This window comes from Onychostruthus taczanowskii, unplaced genomic scaffold (genome assembly GCF_017590055.1).
Source record: "Onychostruthus taczanowskii isolate IOZ18803 unplaced genomic scaffold, ASM1759005v1 scaffold15, whole genome shotgun sequence".
Classification (NCBI taxonomy): Eukaryota; Metazoa; Chordata; class Aves; order Passeriformes; family Passeridae; genus Onychostruthus; species Onychostruthus taczanowskii.
In genome coordinates, this window is record NW_024498685.1 from 4,896,468 (window position 1) to 4,917,198 (window position 20,731).

General features: G+C 39.3%; 1 protein-coding gene across 3 annotated transcripts in view; it reads left to right on the forward strand.

Annotated features, from left to right (window-relative positions):
* MYBPC1 (myosin binding protein C1) overlaps positions 1–20,731 on the forward strand; it is a 70,722-nt gene that overhangs the window by 39,876 nt on the left and 10,115 nt on the right. For all 3 annotated transcript variants that reach the window (XM_041398741.1, XM_041398739.1, XM_041398740.1), the window contains 16 exons: positions 559–725; positions 1,811–1,943; positions 3,506–3,630; positions 4,336–4,441; positions 4,741–4,907; positions 5,547–5,709; positions 6,487–6,593; positions 7,865–7,998; positions 9,119–9,275; positions 9,789–9,893; positions 10,518–10,706; positions 11,336–11,470; positions 16,096–16,263; positions 16,761–16,849; positions 18,885–19,080; positions 19,675–19,814. In XM_041398741.1, the coding sequence (XP_041254675.1) occupies positions 559–725; positions 1,811–1,943; positions 3,506–3,630; positions 4,336–4,441; positions 4,741–4,907; positions 5,547–5,709; positions 6,487–6,593; positions 7,865–7,998; positions 9,119–9,275; positions 9,789–9,893; positions 10,518–10,706; positions 11,336–11,470; positions 16,096–16,263; positions 16,761–16,849; positions 18,885–19,080; positions 19,675–19,814 (2,281 nt within the window). The remainder of the gene's footprint in view (positions 1–558; positions 726–1,810; positions 1,944–3,505; positions 3,631–4,335; positions 4,442–4,740; positions 4,908–5,546; positions 5,710–6,486; positions 6,594–7,864; positions 7,999–9,118; positions 9,276–9,788; positions 9,894–10,517; positions 10,707–11,335; positions 11,471–16,095; positions 16,264–16,760; positions 16,850–18,884; positions 19,081–19,674; positions 19,815–20,731) is intronic.

Sequence of the window (20,731 nt, forward strand, 5' to 3'; positions counted from 1 at the left end):
AATCTCCAGCTCCTATTCATTTGACAACTTTCAGTAATGCTGAGAAGCACTGGTGTAACTATAAACAGACACAAACTCCCCTGCATTTCAGTGTCCTGTCGCCAGTCACCCACAGTAGCAATTACAGGGACTCAGGGTTTGAAAACATTTTTATATGATTTTGAAAAGTACAGTGGTGCCATCATAAATTATGATTGATTCCACTTAAGTTCCAGCAGATAAAACTGATTTAAGTGGGATTAGCTTGTATGCTGTTACATTTTCCAACTGTATTTTTTCTGAAGCATTGAAGCAATATAAAAATTCTCATTACTGATTGTATCAGAAAAGGATAAATTAAAACTTGCATTCAAATTCTGCCTTGAAGAAGTGTAAAGGAGTGAATGTCATTCTGAGGTACTCCACTCATACTGAATGAAACAAAAAAGATATGATGGCAGCCTTCAAATTTTGGTCAAAACATTTCTAGCCTCACCATAGACTCAGCTTCACCTTTTTTTTATGGTGTGATAAAGCCTCACTAACTCTTCCCCCATAATTTTATTTTGCTAATGTCAGGGAGGTTAAGCAGCAAGAGGAAGAGCCTGAGGTGGACGTGTGGGATCTGCTGAAGAACGCGAATCCCAGCGAGTACGAGAAGATCGCTTTCCAGTACGGCATCACCGACCTGAGGGGGATGCTGAAGCGGCTGAAGCGCATGCGCAGGGAGGTGAAGAAGAGCGCAGGTACTGATGGGGCAGAACATTCCTGGGCTCGTTGGTCACACACAACCATTCACCTTACAAAACCAAATATGCCTCACTTCCACACAAGGGAACTTTCACACTACAACTCGTTCCTGCAAGGAGTTAATGAGAAGGAAGCTTTGGTCCATAGTGGAAGCATAAACACCTTATCCAACTCAGTGCTTACCTAAAGCATCCCTCCCTCTCGGACAAACACTGGTTCCATCTGGAACAATGTCCCCCAGGTGTGTGGAAAGGTGTTACTTGATCAAACAATACAGAAATTAGACCTTGTGTTACCATCAATATCTTCTGCTCTAAACAGAGGTCACTGCAAACACGTGCAGTGTCTGCTCTTCATAATCTCATTTTGCACTTAATCTCCATTGCTCAGAAATCCCAGCTGTACCACAGACCCTCCACCCTGCACTGGATGAGGATATTGAGGCCTGTCTTTCCCCATCAACCCACTGAATAGTATGAGAGATGTAATTACAAACATAAATATATATACATGTGTATATAAAATAACTGTATACGCCACAGAACATGTTTGCATACACATATAAATGCAATGCACCATTATACTATTGTGGCATCTGCTTGTTCCTGGACAGCATTTCAGAGCTGGATGCAGTATATACATTTACGGAGTCACTGGTTTCCTGGAGGTGTCCCTTTTATGTGGGTGAAGTCCTCCATAAATCCAGCTGTAACCCAGCTGCCTGATACACCCTCTCTCCTCATCCATTACCTCACATCATAACATATGTCTTGGTACTACACATGCATTTCTGTGTTTCATTTGTTGCATCTAGCCGGTTCTATTTGTAATACAGTCACACTGCAAACTCTTGAAGGGATGCCAGCTTGATCTTGGTCAGGATAACCAGATGTTCACAGCTGTGTGCTTATTCTAATGTTTCTAGATGATTCCATGCAGACCAGATCTGAGAATATCTTGTGATGCATAAATTGTGTGCATGTATTCCAACAGCTTTGACGAGATTTATGTAATGTCATTTCAGCATCCATATTCTTGTTTTCTGATCTCATATTAAAATAACACTTGACTTCCACAACAGCTTTTGCCAAAGGCCTCGATCCTGCATACCAGGTGGACAAAGGTGGTAAAGTAAGATTCATGGTGGAGCTAGCAGATCCAACAGTGGAACTCAAGTGGTATAAAAATGGCCAAGAAATACGACCAAGTGCAAAGTAAGTGATTTTAGCATATGTGAGCAATAAAATGGATACACATCTACTGCCTTGACAAGTGTGTTGCCTAGACCCATCTCTTTGCTCAGGTTGCACCAATTTTACTGCTGAATTTCATGAGATGTGAAGAGTATACAAATGATGCTGTGTTGCTCAGGACCCAAAAAAGTACACCGTAGGCTAAACATAAAATAGATTGTCTCCTTTGTCTCAAGACAAAAGTCCTAGAGGTCCTCAAAAAAATGTGGTGCCATTTTCTACTCAGTAGTTTTCAAAAATGAGGAAGCATTGCCAGTAAATAAACCACTTGTCCTTGGTACTGTGTCTGGAGGTGGACACAATCATTCTACAGTAATTTTGTGCTAAGAGCAGAGATTTTACATGACAAACTTACCCAGCTGGGTCATAAACCCCAGGAAAAGGGGTGTGAGTTTTGTCTCATCTTCCACTACTCTGTTAACATCAGTCATGAGCAACAGGTCTAGTGTACACAAGCTTCTTCACCTGTCCCACCTGAACATTGGTTTATTCTCTGGCTTTTCCTAGAAGCGCAGGTGCAGACATTTGAGTTCATGCAGAGCAGTGTCCGGAAGTTGAGCCCAGTCCTTCTCATGGGCACAACCAGCTCTTACAACCCAGTGCAGAAAACCCCACTCCACAGGCAGACACACCTGGGGAAGATGTGTATAACGATACAATGTTTCTCAGCAGCACAAAGTCCTAGACATTTTTTCCTCTGACCAGTTAAAAAATATAGGAATTAACAAAAGGCCTTTTCACAGAAATGAGGCAGATTTCCTTCATTCTGTTGAAATCAAGAAAGGATTTTGGTTAAAATTAATGTTTGAAAAAAAAATGGATAAGAGTACCTTTTCTTTAGCCCTTATATCTGGCATGATCAATTCAGAGGTGCTTTGCAGGCATCTCTATGGAGCTCCCCAACAGGAGGGGCTGGATTGAGTGCTCCAGTGCATTTCTACCAGGCAGCTGAAGCAGCTGTCAGATGCTAATGAGCTTTGCTCATTACAAACCTGGAGCAGATCTAAACTGGTGACATAAAGGTGAAAGGTTCCCTATCCCATTACCAAAACCCCATATCCCATTACTGATATCTTGTGCCATCTGGCCTACCAATATTAACCTCTTAACTTTGGCTATTATTACACTTCACAAAAATGTTGGAATGAGTGATGGTGTCCCCTTACTGGTTATTTTCAGCTTTACTCATCTAGAGTTTCAGACTCCATTTTACTTGCCATCATTTGACTCCAGTTTTTTTTTTTTATTATTATTTTTAATTTCTTCTTTTCATATCACCCAGACCTGGGATCTTGGAACAAGCCAGAAGCAGCTCATTGCCACTCTACACCACTGCTCTTTTTTTGCTAGAAGTCCATGACATCTCTGTTAAAACTTGGAAATAGCTTCCAAGGACAATTTTCCCAGTACTATGTAAACCTCCATATTTTTGTCTCTAAAAATCCCTACAGCACTTTCTACATAAAACAAAAGGAGTCCAGAAGTTTTGCTAATGTGTCTTTGCTGCATTCCTGCCCAAACAGATACATTTTTGAGCACAAAGGAAACCAGCGAATTTTATTCATCAATAACTGCACGATGACAGATGATGCTCGCTATTACGTAACAGCTGGTGATGAGAAATGCTCCACAGAACTGTTTGTGAGAGGTAACTATGTCAGCTTGATGCTGTTTCACCTTCCCTAAATTTGTGTGGCTTCTTTGGCTGCAACAGAAATTATCATGGAGGATCTGGTTTGGTGTATTTTAGAATTTGCATTAGCAGCTGTTAGGATCATTTGGCATTTCTGTGATCTCTGGCCATTTTTTTTTTCTCATCCTGTAGTTAGCAGCTTAGTGAAAACCCTGAAATGGGGATACAGTCAACTTGGTGCTGTGCATTGGATCTAGTGGGGCTGTGGTGCCCTTCAAAATTTTAAGCCGTTTTGGAGACCTGTGTGTCATAGCACTGGCTTCCCCTAACACCACACTTGGTACCTGAAGACCCTGATATTGTCCAAGTGCCCTCAGATCAGGCTTTCTGGAGGCCAGGTTACATTCCATTTGCACTGATTTGAGGGAAGATTCTATCAACATTTACAAATGGGAGGCCGTATCTTCACTCTCTTTGCTCCTATGGTGTTGATTATCAAAGCAAAACAGGTATTAATATGAAGAAATGTTCCTTTTATTGAGCAAATTTCCTACTAGCATTCTAAAGAGCAACAACTTTTCTGATTTGATGCAGAAAAGGTTGCACTGGTACCATATTAGATCTTGAAAACAATACTGCCTTCTACTGCATAATTTAGAAAATCTCTTCAATTTGGTTTTCCCTCTCAGATCATAAATCTGTACTTTTTTCTTTCCAAAGATCCGCCAATTTTGGTGACCAAAGGCCTGGAGGACACCAACACCTATGTTGGTGAACGAGTAGAGCTGAGCTGTGAAGTGTCTGAGGATGATGCAAATGTGAAATGGTAAGACATACTTTGAACAGCTTCCATGAAAACAAAACCCAGAACGTTTTAACCATGGGGAAAAATGTGGTCAGCATTTCCTAAACCAGTAAACCTGAAAATTGTTAAGAAAATCTCAATAAAACCTTATTCAAAAATGTAGCAACACCAAAAATACCCTTATACATTCATGGATGAGTTTGTTTAACTTTTCTAGTACCGTACAGTCTTGTGAAGTCTCCACTGGGAGTTTCAATCTATGCAAGTCTTACTTGCACATGACTTCCTTTGGAAAAATAAAAATTCTTTCCTTTCCTTAGGTTTAGAAATGGCGTAGAACTTTCCAACGATCCTAAATCTCGGTATCGAATTAAGGTTGAGGGTAAAAAACACACTTTGGTCATAGAGGAAGCTGCCAAAAATGACACTGCAACTTACTCAGTGATGACAACTGGAGGGCAATCAGAAGCCAAGCTTTCAGTTGACCGTGAGTATCATCCACCTTGTTCTCAAATTCATATGCCACAGTGTGCTGGCACACAGAAATGAACAATTTTCTTGCCTTTCCCTGGGGGTTGAAAAGGAGACTTAACTTCCATAGCAATTTTTTTGCTGTGAATCTCCAGAATGGTGACTTCCCTTTAGAAACTATTCCCAGCAGCAGTGCTTGAACTAGTTCTGCTTGTTAACTTCCTGTCACACCATTAATGTGGAAAACAAAGCAATCCACCCAAAGGTACAACAGGCCAACAAAGTGAATTTTCAAGGGAAGTATCTGCTTTTCCTCAGTCCTTTGAGTTGTTCACAGGAAAGCCAAACCTAGGCCCAAGCACATGACTGTGTAGTCCTCTCAGCTTTGTTTGAGCAGTATCTCTTTAAAGTGCTTTTGTCTTTAAACAAAATTTATCTGATCCATGCTCTGAAGTTGTCTTGCATTATTATGCAATTATTATTATGCATAAATGTACATTTTTATTTGTAATACTCATGCTACTCTTGACTATTTTGTACAAATTGGCACCCTGACCAATTCTGTTTTATCATTAAGCTGGAAATTACCCCCCCTCCCCCACGGTTACTGAGCTCCATCATCTTTCTTTAATGCATCTGCTTCTGTGTTCCTAAGTGAGACCTCTGAAGATATCGCTTGCACTAGAAGACCAGACTGTGAGGCTGGGACAGGAAATCCACTTGAAGTGTGAGATATCTGAGAATGTGGAAGGGAAATGGTACAAAAATGGGCAGCTGATTGAAGCTAGTGACCGTGTAAAGCTTTATCACAAAGGAAGGTAAGCCTGTTGTGTATTGGCGTGGCTTTTGGTGGAATGGCACTGTGGAGTTGTGCCAGTATGTGGGTTACCTCACTAAAAATTATCTGCTGATCAAGCCTAACCTCTGTCCCTCAAAACATGTTTATTTGTCATTTTAAAAGCCGTGTCTCCTTGCTTCCTTTAATCTTATTTTGTAATCTTATTTTGTGTATTTTGGCTGTGGAGAACAATAATCGAATCCTGGATCCACCTAAGTTCAAGCTGTTGATTTTTCTTGCCATTACTGTTGCTGTTGGTATGGGATATTAAGTAGAAAAAGAAAATTATTGTTAGATATTATTAAAATATACAATTCCTTTTATCTTTCCTTTCTATGCCTCCTTTTCTCATAGTTCCTGTTTGTATCAACTCACAAAAAAGTTCCAACAAAAGTCAGAATATTCCCACAATGGGATCACCTACAGATTTTTTCTTGAACAACCAAATTGCAATTGAATGGCAGCAGCATAGAATCCCTGTGTAAAAGAGATTACTCTCCTGTATTTTCCTTGTTTCCTGTTCAAACAAACAATATTAGAATTGGTTACTTTATTTGGTGGTTGTCTCAGTAATATTTTGTACGAAGCACACAGTATTTAATCACCTAAACTGCCACTAAGCAACAAGTAAATGATTTTTAGTCAGTAATTTTACTCATTTTGGCAGATCTCCTAAAATTTTCACAGACTTTTCCTTATAGCTTCAAGCAGTCTTCAAACATAATTTACACAGACTTCTTTCTCAATTCTTTTACAGAATCCACAGATTTGTTATACCAGTTTCTGCTGTTGATGACGAGGGTGAATACATGTTTGTGCCAGATGCCTACAACATCAATATTCCATGCAAAGTACATGTTGTGGGTAAGTAGACTGAACAGTGACCTGTACAGAACACCTTTCTGTGACCTTTGGAAATAAAAGCTGTGTGAAAACCCCTGACCACAACCACTTTGTATCCTCTGAGCAGGCATCCCCCAGAGAAAACAGACCTGCAGCTTTGGCAAAGTGCAGGAGAGTCCTTTGCCTGTGCTAAGGATCTGCTCATAGTTTATGTGCTGGGGGGAGTTCCTGGGGGAGGTTTCTTGAGGCTAAGCTCCTAAAGCTAAACCACTATGAAGAGTTTGTGTAAAAAAAACCTGCTTCTCAGATATATATATATATATATATATATATATATATATCCACTTCTCAGATATACACTGCTGTCTTTAAGAACTGGCTTGCTTACATTGCAAAATGTGTTTTGATAAGAGAGTAGCATAAGCACACATTTACCTATTCACTGAAAACATTAAATGCTATCTAGAGGGAAAAATTGTTCTGCCCAGCTTTGATTTATTCACCAAAGCAGGAGGCTTTTTAGTGATCCCAGTCCTTCAAACAAAAATAAAACAGAGCACTGACTATTCCCACAGTAATGCCTCACCAGCTTGTAGCTGCAACCAGCAACTTGGAAATCAAAAGCAGAGCAACATAAATGACCAAAGTTTTAGAAAACATGTTTTTTAATTGAAACTGGGAGATGTGGGATATGTGTATTACAAAAAGTGTTGGTGGGATTTAGAGAGAATGAAAAGGGAAGTGCTACTAGAGGGGAATGATGCAAATTGTTATATTTCTAGTATGTTAAAAAAAGTCGCAAGAGGACATTAATCAGTTGTTCTGGATACACACAGTGTATAACAAAAGCAATAATTTTTTTTCAGAAAAGGATTTTTTTCAGAAAGGGGTTTATAAATTTTTAAACCGTAAGGACAGTGAAGGCTGAAGTGTGGTTAAATGTGCCATAAAAAAGCCCACAACTGAAATTCTCAAGAGCCACTTAGAGGAAACTGCTCTCAGAAGTTACCTGAACATACATAATTCTGCCTCAGGGAAACAGTTGTGTGTTTTTTCAGATGGTCTTTTTATTCCAAACTGTCTATGGTGCCATGATTTCTTTTTCATCAGGCAACTATTTTCTTAAATAGATTTTTCTTCACAACTTTTCTTTAAAACAAAATTCAGTTGCTTGAAAACACCAAGAAAATAAAACATAGAGCATGTTTCTGTGTGTTGCAGACCTGTGCCAGGTCACTGAGCTCTCAGAGCTGCAGGTACATGTCTAACTTGGACAATCTCTCCTTTTTCAGATCCTCCTAAACTTCACCTGGATGGTCTTGGGGAAAACAACACTGTGACAGTAGTGGCAGGAAACAAACTACGACTTGAGATCCCCATCACTGGTGAACCACCTCCAAAAGTCTTTTGGAGTAGAGGGGACAAGGTACATTGTCACTGTAGATGTTTCTTTAGCCTAACCAGGAGCCTTTTTCTTCAAAAAATAATCTTTAGCCTTTTGAAGAAATTTATTCCAATGGCAGAAATGAGGGGGAGATGGCTTGTATTTAAAAATGCTCATTGCTCAAAAAGGAAGGGTAAAACAGATAAATATTATTTCATATCTCTTGGGTCTTTTTAAAGAAAGCTTGAAATTATTAAGGAAAAAAAATGGGTTTACTATAAAAAATAGTAGAGGAGAAGGATATATTGGATGCAGAAGAAAAGTTGTGAAAATTTACCAAATGGCTACCTCTTCTATACTTTCAATGCCCAGAATGGCTGCCAGCTTTTGGCAGGAAGCCATGATATGATCTGGTTTTGGAAAATGAATGATAAATTCTAATGGAGTTCAAGTCTCAAATGAAACAACAGGCTGGGTAATTGGGGTCTTGCATCTGGTATCTTAATGCAAAACTTTTGCTTAGATCAATCCCTGGCTGTGTAAATACAAAAATAATAATTTTTCACATTTAAATTTTCATTGTGCAAAGTAGAAGCTGGGACGTTTTACCACTAGTGCATTCATCAAACCTATCTGGTCCAATCTGTGACTACTATTTTTCAAATATTAGTTGTAGTGTCACCACTGTGGTCCTGTCCGAACATGGAATTATTCTAGGAGAGCTCCTACTCCAAAATATGTGAGAGCATTTGAAATCTGTGAGGAGAAACTACTGACCATTACAATCACTCTGAGTTTAAAGTGAATGACTTCCTTTTGATCTGACTTTTGGAAGAATCAGCTATTCTTTTTCCATCAAATTAATGATATGCGGTGGCAAAAGTGTGTTCTACCTCGAAGGACAAGCCTAGTGCCTCATCCTTTGTGATGCAATGGCTTAATTGAGTAGTAAACAATTACCACGTTTTACTAATTTTGGTTATTTTGTCATTTTTCCCATCATTAGGTGACTAAAATGCTGAGGTTTGGTGTATTTTTTCTTACAGCAGCTTTAATATTTTTGTTGAAGTGACCTGTACTACTTTCGAATTTTGATTTTTGAGTATTTTGATTCTCAAATCCAGAAAATATGACCTTTCCCTCTGCTCTCTGTGATTGCTAGATGGTCACAGACAGTGGAAGAATACGGGCAGAGTCGTACCCAGACAGCAGCTGCCTGGTCATTGATGCAGCTGAGAGGGACGATTCGGGTCCTTTCAGAATCACCTTAAAGAATGAGGCTGGAGAGGACACAGCCCTAATCAACATTAAAGTGGTTGGTAAGTCATGAAACAGCCCACGAGCCATGTCTTTTATCACTGGGGTAGAGTCTCAGGAAACTCCCATTTTCCTGCTTTTCCCCATTGCCATGTGTGGAATTGGGATGCAAGGGTAAAAAGGCTGCATGTTACTGAAGGGAGTAGGAGCTTGGAAGGGATTTTAAGTAGGAGCTGATTATTGCTGCTGCCAGGGGCCAAACTTCTCTGATTGCCTCAGGCTGTCCTTCTCCCTCCTGGTTCTCCACTCTCCCTGTGGCTGTGGGCTCTGTCTCGGCACATGCCCTCCAGAGCCTCTCAAGTGTCTTGACCATACAGAAGACCTTGGCATTCATCCATTCCTAACCACCAGCCAGGATCCACTAAATTTCATTTTCCCTGCTCTCTCTCCTCATTAGGAATTTCTTTTGCACCTCAAAAACTATTTAGATTTGTTTCTTACTTGACATTTTTAATTTCAACCTATACAAAAAGAAGAATTTTTTTTTAAAATAATATTTACTTTGTTTACAACAGATGTTCCTGATCCTCCTCAGGCACCAAATGTGACTGAGGTGGGTGAAGACTGGTGTATTATGACTTGGGAACCTCCAGCAAATGATGGTGGATCACCCATTCTAGGTACATACTTTTTTTGGTAGTGACTTTCTAATACAGACAAAAGAAGCAATAACCCAAGAGTGGATGCAACAAGATCAGAGTGTAGCTCAGGCCCTGGAAAGTGGTGCTGGGAATATCCAGCAGCTAGAAAGTCCTACCTATTCTGATTTTATCAAATATCTCTTTTTTCTAAAGCTTTGAGATTTGTCATTTTCTATGTTGTTACATTATCATGTCTCCTACTTGAAAGACAACCTCTTATAAAACCAAACTTGGCATTTTTATTAGCCTGTTTGTGTTAGAAGAAATTTCAGAAACAATTTACTGAGTAAAATGGAATATCTTTTAATACATCAAACCAAGAGGAAATCTAGAGGGGCCCAGAGGTCAGTAGAACCAGGACCTTTTCACTCTGTACTAAACACAGCAGTTTTCTAAGTCCAAAAAAAAGCTCATATATGGCTATGAAAACAAATAGGTGACTCTCAGATAGCTTGCAATGAGAAAAATTATCACTCTGAAGCTAGAAGGGAATATTGAGGTGTATCCAGGTAAAAAATTGTCACTGGGCAGTCAAAAAATAAACCTTTTATTACTGACTTTTATTCCATCATTTATTATGATAAAATCTTTTCTGGTCAAAAGGGTATTTCATTGAGAGGAAAAAGAAACAAAGCTCCAGGTGGATGAGGCTGAATTTTGAACTGTGTAAGGAAACAACTTTTGAGCCAAAGAAAATGATTGAAGGTGTTGCTTATGAGGTTCGTGTGTTTGCTGTCAATGCCATCGGCATGTCCAAGCCAAGCATGCCTTCCAAGTCCTTTGTTCCTTTAGGTAAGTAACCAAAAGCAGAGATGGGTAGGCATTTACAAAGTAACCATTAATATGTTATTAAAATCACCTAATTACATAAATTTTTATTAGTGTGACAGCTAGAAGGCTTTGTCATTCCCACAGTGACAGGCTAACTCAGTGGCCTTTTCATATAAAGAAACAGATTTTCAAACTATTGTGACAACCACAAGTCCCTGTAAAAGGAAGGGGTCTTGTTCTGTAGATCAGCAAAGGTTTCCCCCTTGCTCAGCAGCACCCCCAGAATGCAGAGGAGGAGGAAGGAGGAGGCTGATACAGCTCAAGCAGAGCTGTAACACAGCCAGGACATACCTGCTGAGGTAGAATACACTGCTCCCAGCTTCTCTGCTCTACCAGCCACAGCTGCTTGTCCTTCTCTCTCCTCAGCAGGAGGAATTTATCTCTGGCTCAGGCTGTGAGCATATATGGGATAAGGTAACTCCCTTCTCCTAGTGTGGTCCTAATTGGGAAAGACATGCCAGGGATGGTGGGAAATCATCCTGGTAGGCATGATAGCCTGTCACCTGTGATACCAAACCAGAGAAGCACAGACCATAAACATAAACCTCGCATGGTAACACGGCGTTCTGCCTTCTCCCTGCCTGCTTCAGCTGTTACCAGCCCCCCAACTCTGCTGGCAGTGGACAGCGTGACCGACACCTCGGTGACAATGAAGTGGAGGCCCCCAGACCAGATTGGGGCAGCAGGGCTGGACGGCTATGTGGTGGAATACTGCTTTGAAGGAAGTAAGTGAGAACACCCGGGGTACCTGACTCACAGTGAAAGTGGGTGAGACTTTCTCCATTTTTTCTCTACAGGTATCAGGTGCTCTGGCTGTCAGGCAGAGACTAATCAGGCAGAAAACCTCAAGGAGCAGGGTTTTGTTCAGGCTTCCTTTGGTTTGTATTCCAGATGCCACCCACTGACTGTGGTTCGACATATCTTACACTTGATTTGAAATCCAAATCAAAAGCCATATAATCTGTTGTAATGTACCAAGTACCATGCTAATAACTCCCCTCTTTCAGATGCTAAATGAGAGTTAGGGCAGTAAAGAGTTCATTTGTGGATGAAGGCATAGGAAATAATGGCTACAAGTGTGGCCCAAAATATGTTCATGTTGGCTGGGTTTTAGGGACAGGAGGTCCTCAGTGTGGTAATCCCTACGTTGACATATTACCAACTTCAAGTACCAGCTGCCAACACTGAGAACAGCCTCTCCAACAGTTCCTGCAGAAGCCATCTAGGCATGCAAAGTCCATGTCTAAATATTTAATTTCTCCAACATTTCAGTGCAGTTTTGAGGATCTTTAATTATGTCAATCTAAGACAAAAATATATAAGAACTGAACGAGGAAGACAAAGAGAGTGAATTAACTTTTCAGAGTAAAATAAGAAGGAACAGGGAAATATAAATGATATTTTACAACTAAGAGTCTTTTGGTGATCAAGCAGTAGGAACTTAGTATTTTCCAGCAGATTTTTTTCTGAACTGGCATCAAATGAACCCTATTTTCAAAAAGTCAAATCCACCAGCAGCCGCGTAAGTATCAAATAGCCTGGAGTGGTACGTGCAATACCCAGCCTCTGTGGACCAACAACACCAACTGCAGCAATGTTGTGGATGTGGATGAAGGGCACACAGTTATCTTCAGCTCATCTGCTGTTGCTCTTATCTGTGCTGTAAACCAAGCCAGGGGTTGAACACCTTTTTTTCACTAAGGCATTTATTTCAATGAAAGTTTTCATGAACACAGTCTGTAGCCTGGAGACAAAAGGTAGAGGACAGAAGGTTTCATTCATGCTGTCACATGTTTCAGATTCAGAAAATCCAGGAAAACAGTAGGTCATAAACGTGGTCAGGTGCCACGGCACCAGAGAGCACTCAGGTCTCTCTCAGGCGAGTGGGAGAGGCTGTGAAGAACCACCACTGGCTTTTCTCAGGAGCACTCAGCATCTTGTAGTGTTCAGATGAATATCTTTAAGGAGCAGGACTGCAAGAAGCTCCGAGACCTGGAGGAGAGTACCTGAAGGCAGACACAGCTGGAATGGTAGGAAGGGTTTTCCTTGTGTATTGGGAGGGAGCTGCGGGAACAGCTCAGAGTGAGTAAGCATGCAGTCTTCCATCAGGACACAGTGTTCTTACTTTGCTTCCACTGCACAGGCCAGGTCTAGGGGAATATTAAGGGGACTGTCAATGTGAGGACTTCAGTGTATGCTGTATATTATGCTTTGTGTAGCATTGGGTAGAATGGAAGGGAAAAGTTAAAAGTGCTTGACATCAGAGTATGTGATATCCAAATCAAGTAATAAGAAAGGATGAGAAATACAGACAGGTTAATTCAAAGCATGGCTTTGAAAAGGAATCTTCTATATCTGTCTTTAAAGGGTTATTAGACAGAAGAACATTGTATACTTGTTAAATGGAACAAATTCTTTACTTTTTTTTTCAGATAGGTTTTAAACACATGAAGATACAACAAAATGGCAGCCAAGTCTGTCATTTTACTGTTACCCACCTCAGTTAAAATACAATGGGTACAATGTATTTTACATAGTTTTGGGTGTTTATGTATATCTATATATACCTCCTATATATACATATACATCTATATATACACAATTGACATTATGTATATATGTTATGAAAGTGCTTAGGAAGAAGAAAGATACGTAGAAAATGCCAATTTTAAAAGTCATGTTATTGGATTATTCATCTTTTTCTCTCTGTTCACTTGTTTTTACCTTTCTTGCAATATCTTAGTGCCTCTTTTTTGTCAGCCTTGTTCTGCCTCAAACTAATTTTTTCTGTAATCTTTAATAACTCTTTTTAATTTCAAGATACTTTTTATGACTGTCTATATTCATTCTGCTCCTTTTTTCTCTTAGTTATCTGTTTGTAAACTCATCTGTATTTACATTCTCCATTCTTTCGTTGTTGTCACTGAAGTAGTTTTCAAGAGGGCTTTTTAGAGTCTTCCTTAACATGGCAATCATTAGGAGAAATCACAAGCTGACAATAGGAAGACAAAAATATATATAAAGATAATTTAGAAGAATAATGTATCATAAACATTGGTTTGGCTTTGCAAAACTGGTATTTCCCTTTAGTCAGAACCACATAACTTGATCAACATGGTGGATTCTTGGAGTCCTTAACTATTTACCACTCCATGCACATTACTGAGCTGGAGTCTCATCATGAGTATCCTGATCCAGCATTGCATAGCTGTGAATAACATGAATATAGAATATATATGTATATATAGAGAGAGCTCCCCAGGCCTAATTTGCAATATCCAGCTTTGACCCTCTTGCTGTGGAGATGTGGAGCAGATCAAATCCTGTTGACACAGGAGAAGCCAGCCCCTAGTAAAGCGTGCTGCTGACTGGTTCTTGTGTGGCATTGGGAGGGCAGCCTGGGGAGCACAGCCTGGGTGTTCCTCGTGACAATATGTTTATCTGCTTGTAACAGGCTGTTGTACCTGCAGATGATCTGTTTTTATAGCCAGTAAATAAGTGCTTCAGAGAGTTTCTGTTGGCTGAGACCTTTACCAGTGTACTCATTCAGGACCATGTAAGAATACTAGAATAGTATTTTTATTGTCCTGAAAATAGCCAGCTTCAGGATTACAGGAAATCCAGGACAGTGATAACTTTGTTCAGGAAATAAAGCCTTAGGGTTTACATCATATCTGTCATCATCCATGGGTCTGGTCTTCTTTAATCTTCTATCTATGTTACCTTTAGCTAAATGTGTTCTCTTCCTCTGTTTCCTCCAAGTTTTTTTCCAAGACCTCTTTTTTTCTGTCTCTCTTACTCAGAATTTATCCCTGATTTTCTTATCTCTTCTACGATGTGTTTTCTTCTCCTTCTAAACTTTCTCTCATCATCATTTTGTTTCATTTCTCTCTTCCAAGTGTTCCTTTCGTCTCTTTCTTTTCATATTTCTAGGGCTACTCTGGGCCCAAAAAACTCATAGAACTTTATATCCTTCTCTTCTTTCATCCTCTATCTTTCCTGTGGGCATCACATATAATTGTTCTGTGATCTAGATGCCCTCTTTCCATCTCTTTTCTCCCCGCAGTCTCCCTAAATATGGGTTCTCTAAATCTGTAAAGCCCAGCATCTATCTTTGCATACTTACTAACAGGAATTGCTAACCACTGACAAAATGCTCCATCTGTGTGAAAGTGGGTGTCTCTGATTAATTTTAAAGATGGATTCTCTCAAGGTATATCGACAGATCTGTCTGAGGAATTGGGGGAGCCACCTTTTAACCTGGAAGGTACAGTATTCCACAAAGGATATAAGTCTTCTTTAATGAAAGAAAAACTCTCTTCATAAAAGTAAAGATAAATTCCTAACAGTGAATTCTAGGGGCAACAGTGGAACTATGGAATTTTCTGTAGTATAGGTGTAAGGGGAGGGGGAGATGCTTGGGAAACAGACATGGATTGAAATCCTTTTCTGCTTGAAGGAAAACTTAATTCCTAAAAGCAAGACTCAGTTATGAAAATGTGCCACAGCACTACGCTCTAGTTCTGCAGGGCTCTCCATTCATAACAGTTCTCTGTCTTCTGTGCCCACTTCATAGTGCTGGCTTTACATGATGTGGGAAGTATTGACCCTGTTTGCTAGTTCATAAACCTCCTGTGCTCAGGTGCCAGCAGTGTTAGGGCAGTCTGTGCTGGAAGGATAAGAAAGGATGGTTTGTAATGGAAGCTGTTTGAAAGAATGTACTCTTATGATCACTCCATGAATTTCGTGCGACCACCTGGGGGTAGGATTAAAAATCCGAGAATGCTGTAATTATGTGAATAATTCTGACACAGCCTTCCTTTTTTTAAAGGCATGAGGAGAGATGGCATTTCACTGCAATGTAAACATTCTGTGCTTCTTTTGTTTCTCAGTTATACTTTCAAGGGTACTCAGTTCTGGCTGAAATTAATTGCAAAACCCATTTCTCTTCAAGGAAGCTGTTAAAGCAATGATCAGTGCTTTTGCAAATATGTTCTTTGTCCCCCTTGTTTTATTCTAGCTGAATTTAAAAATCTAACCATTTTTATCTCTGGTACACTTAAATTATAGAGATATTCTAATAACATTCATATAATTATATAAGTATATATAAATATAAAATATACAAATACATAATCAGCAGAAAGTCTTTAGGGTTTGAAACATTCTACCTACGTATGAAAATGAACATACATTGTGTTAGAGCATAATTAGAAAAACAAAATAGAATTATTCATTAGAATCTAACAAATCTATTACTGTTCTGTAATTTTCCTTGTCCATGCTGTGGATGTATTTATAATTCTCTGTTCTTTGGATTTGTCCTCCTCCCCTCACTTCCCTAAACCAGCTGATGAATGGATCGTGGCTAACCCAGAGCTGACAGACAAAACAAAGTTTACCATCAATGGCCTTCCAACTGGCTCGAAAATCCTTGTGAGAGTAAAAGCTGTGAATGCTGCTGGAGAAAGTGAGCCCAAGTACCACCCACAGCCTATTTTAGTCAAGGAAGTGATAGGTAAGATCCTGCTGCCTACACTTACCCACAAATACATCCTCTTTCCATACTAATACCTGGGGGTTCTTAAGGCTAATATTTACTTGTTATTGTTAACTGATGATATGGCCTTACAAAGCCATTGTGTGGTGGCTAGAAATCATGAAACCATCATTGAATAATTCATAATTTTGTTTCATTTCTGAGCCTTTATTTCTCAGTTTTTCAGGGCAATTTTCTGCAGAACTTGATCCTGACGGTACTTTTTTAAAGTTCCTCTAAGCTTTCCACCTAGTCCTACCATTGTAGCATTTGGTGTTATAGAAGCTGATGGAGTTATAAAAGCTGATGGTGTCCTGAATGCAACACTGGGGGACCAAGAAATTTCAGACACCTCACTTATTAGTCACTTCTGGGAATTTTAGACCACACTCTCTCCTTTTTATACTGATGCACACCAGTGCTGCCTCAGTTAGAAGGGAAGATAAGTGCTTAACACAAGCTTTTGTTTTGTTCAGAACCTCCAAAGATTCGTCTACCAAGACACTTAAAACAAACCTATACTCGAAGAGTTGGAGAAACTGTGAATCTTGTTATTCCTTTCCAGGTAAGAAGTAAAAATACTGACAGAAAAATTATTTTTACCTTTTTTTTTCCCCCCTTTTTTTTTTTTTTTTTTGTTACTTCTGTTTTTTAACTGATTTCTCAGTAACTTTGGCTAGTCAGCTAACTGAAGCACATGTGGAAGTACTCTCAAGTACAGAGGTGCCTGAGAGTTTTTGGTTCAACATCTCAAACAAATTATGTTCAGCCAAGTAATGAATTGGGTAACTCACTCAGACACACTGATTGGTCATCTGTCATCCAAAGGACACTTACAAATATTCACAGTAGACATTGCACATAAGACAATTACACAATGCAAAGGGATTGCACTGGAAGCAGTTAAATATGGGTATCAAGAGTGGAACATATTTAATAACTTCCTTGTCATGAGAGAGGAAAAGTGAGGGGAAGAGCAGGCAGACTGCAGATGTTAAATCCTTGAGATCAGAACTGTAATATGACTATTTCTAAAATATGTAGCATGTTTTCCCACAGCAAGTGTTAACCTTCATTCCTAAATCTTTTAAACAGCACCAGCCTCTCTCCTTGCATGGCCCTTCTTCTGAACAAAAGAATTATGGCAGAATTCATTTCTGTTTCATGTCTGCACATTTTAAGATACTGGATGGGCATAACTCACCTTCACAGAGCATGTTAAAAGCTTCATAAAAGCTTGATCAGCCATACACTGCAAGATATATTTCTCTTGAGAAATTAAAGGAATATTTTATGGTTATTCTCTAAGATAAGGTGATCAAAATGGTGTGAGATTACCCTTTTCAGACAGCATCTGCAAACTGTTTGCCTGTGGAAGGCAAATCCCACAGCAAAGCAGGTGAAATTCATTCTAATTTAAGTACCTATATTGGGCACTTAGCCACACAGAAAATGGCACAAAAAGAGATCAATCCAGCCTTCCTAGCAGCTATTACAACTTCCTTTGTAATGAAAGAAGAGAGTTTAGAATCCTTGGATGTTGAATCTATTACTTTCCTCTTTCACTGGCAATGTAGAGAATGTTAAACATTTCCAGAGAATGAAATACTTTTTTCTATATTTTCTGTGGGTTATTTTTTTCTCCCTTTTCTTTCAGAAAATTGGAAATTATTTTTCAATTTAGCCAGTGAGATAATCATCCAATATAGTGAAAAAATGCAAATATTTTCAGTCTCCTGAGGAAAAAGAAAAAAAAAAAAAGGAAAGAAAGTTATATTTTAGGTGAATTGGTATGATTGCATCTCTAAATGGTGTATAATTTTTAAAATAATTCTCTTTCTTTCAGAACAGTTTTTACTTCCTGTTCTGGTTTGAAAGCAAAACTAGTGAGACTCCAAGTCAGAAATACAATTTATTATGAAAAGGGAAAAGAAAACCAAAATACATGCAATAATACAAAATAAAAATGACTGACAAAGTCAGAATACAACCTAACACCCTGTTAGTCAGAATACAACCTGACATCCTGTTGGTCAGAACACAATCTGACACCCCGTTGGTCAGGGTGCTGGTAGCAGTCCAGTTGGAATTGTGGCTGCAGTCCTCCTGGAGGGGCAGGTGTGGTTCTGTTGGAGCAGGGATCCTGTAGAAAGGGTGTAGTTGTCCTCTGAAGATCCAGTGGGAAAGACAGCTATTCCTCTGGGAATCCAGTGGAAAGACTGACTGCTCTGTCCCAAAACCCAGATTATATCCAGATGGGGATGCTTAACTCCTCCCCCCTGGGCAGAGCATCTCACAATGGGCTGATATCATTCTATGAGTCATGCAGGGGGTCCTTGATTGCCCATTAAATAGAAATGGCTCCCAAAGGGAGTTATCTCTGAGTCAAGTGGCAAGGCATTGATGAGCCCATTAACAGGAGATAAGGAAAAAAAACAATGCCCCTCCTGGTTTCAGCAGCTCTTGAGGATGGGAATAGAATACATTTTTATACTGTAACCTGTTCCCTGTTTGGGAAAAATGGTAATTAAACCTGTTTGCTTCTCTTCCCTTTTATCTCCAAAAAAATCATACAAAAATTGTTTCCTGGCTCCTTGCAGGGAAAACCAAGGGCAAAAGTATCATGGGAGAAGAACGGTTCTCCGATCGACAAGAACGACATCAACATCCGCAACACGGAGCAGGACACCATCATCTTCATCCGGAAGGCAGAGCGGGGCCACTCCGGCGAGTACGACATGAAAGTGGAGGTGGAGAACCTGGTGGACAAAGCCACGATAGATATTCAGATCGTTGGTATGTTTGGAGAAACAGAAATAAATCCAGCTCTTCCAAGGCTACAGGAAAATGGGAATACTGACATTTTTCTTGGCAGTGATATCTCTCCATGTTCAGTTACTTGGCTGTACATTTGGGGTCTCTCAGGAAATGTCCATACACCATAGTGTTGTTGGAATGTGTCAGTCTCTTTTTTTCTCTGTTAAGCCCCTCAGGTTCTTGTCTATCCAGGATGCAAGATTTCTCCTGTTGAGTGGTACCCATAGACAGTAATGGTAGCAAATTCATAGTAAGTTCGTCACAAATGCAGTTGGAAGAAATCATAAATGCTGAAAGTAGGAAAAGTAGGAAAGACAGAAAAGAAAACACATTTATTTTTCATTTTTATCATCCATTCCTTTACATAATAGGCAAAACTGGCAGCACAATTTTATTAAATTTATTGTAATTCTAAAACGCCTTCACTTTGGAGAATTTTATTTTGTAACCACATCTTTCTTCTGACTTTTTTTTTTTTTTTTTGTAAGAAAGAGAGAGAAATCAAACTAATTGGAAGATGTGTGTGGGAAAAAGTGAAAGCAAACAATAGCATATATCATATTTTTGTTGCAGATCGCCCAGGCCCACCAGAGGTTGTGACTATTGAGGATGTCTGGGGAGAGAATGTGAATTTATCATGGAAGCCACCAAAAGATGATGGCAATGCTGCCATTACTGGGTACACTATTCAAAAAGCAGATAAGAAGAGTATGGTAAGTAATAAGATGTTTAAAAGCTGGATGTACTCATGAATTCTCTCTTTTAAAAACAAAAAGCTTTGCATGCTTAAAAGGATGTAGGTGAACAAAGCACTGATTTATCAGCATTTGAAAAATCTCTACAGGACCCTCTAAAAATCTTTTCTTCACTAAGCCTAGAATTGGAAATATTCCAAAGAGGAGGACTAAAAATGGGAAGGATAGGTGGATTTGAGAGAAGTAATTCTGCATTTTTCCTTTACCTCAGGAGAGAAAATAAAACCTTAAAATATTAATTCTGAATTCAGTAGGCTGCTACCAGAACAAAAGTGTTCCATTGCTGCTGTTTTCAAACCTCCAATGTCACACTGTGTACGTCATTGCCACTCCTTGCTACCCATGGCACAGCAGTACACAGGTACTTGTGTAACCACTCTGAGATTTACAGATGAAAAGTCCAATACAGAAATATTTATTATTTTCAATAAACTAACATAAATTGTAACAAAAAAAAATTTAAACTGTACTAACAAAAGTACTCTCTTTCTTAAGACAGTAGTCAGATTCTCAGGTTTAACATTTACTGCAAATTTAAACACTGGAAATCTAGGGCAATATTTAGAGAGCTGCCTTCTCCAAGAAAATCTTTTGCTGCCCTCTCCTATCTCCCACATTAACATGTTGATCTCCATCATGGTCTGATCAATTCATTCTTCCTTCTTCCAATGCCACTATTTTCCTTCCCATCCAATTTTTTTTTTTTTTTTTTTTTTCCTTTTCTCCTTCTCTTGAGACTGCAAGAAGATATGGTCTCTGGTACAGTGACCAGAACAATGTCCCCTCTGTATTACTGTAATAAGGAGAAAGTAACAACAGCAAGCAGCACCTAGGGTTCAGTGTGAAATGGATCATTCAGGTCACTTTCCTCACCG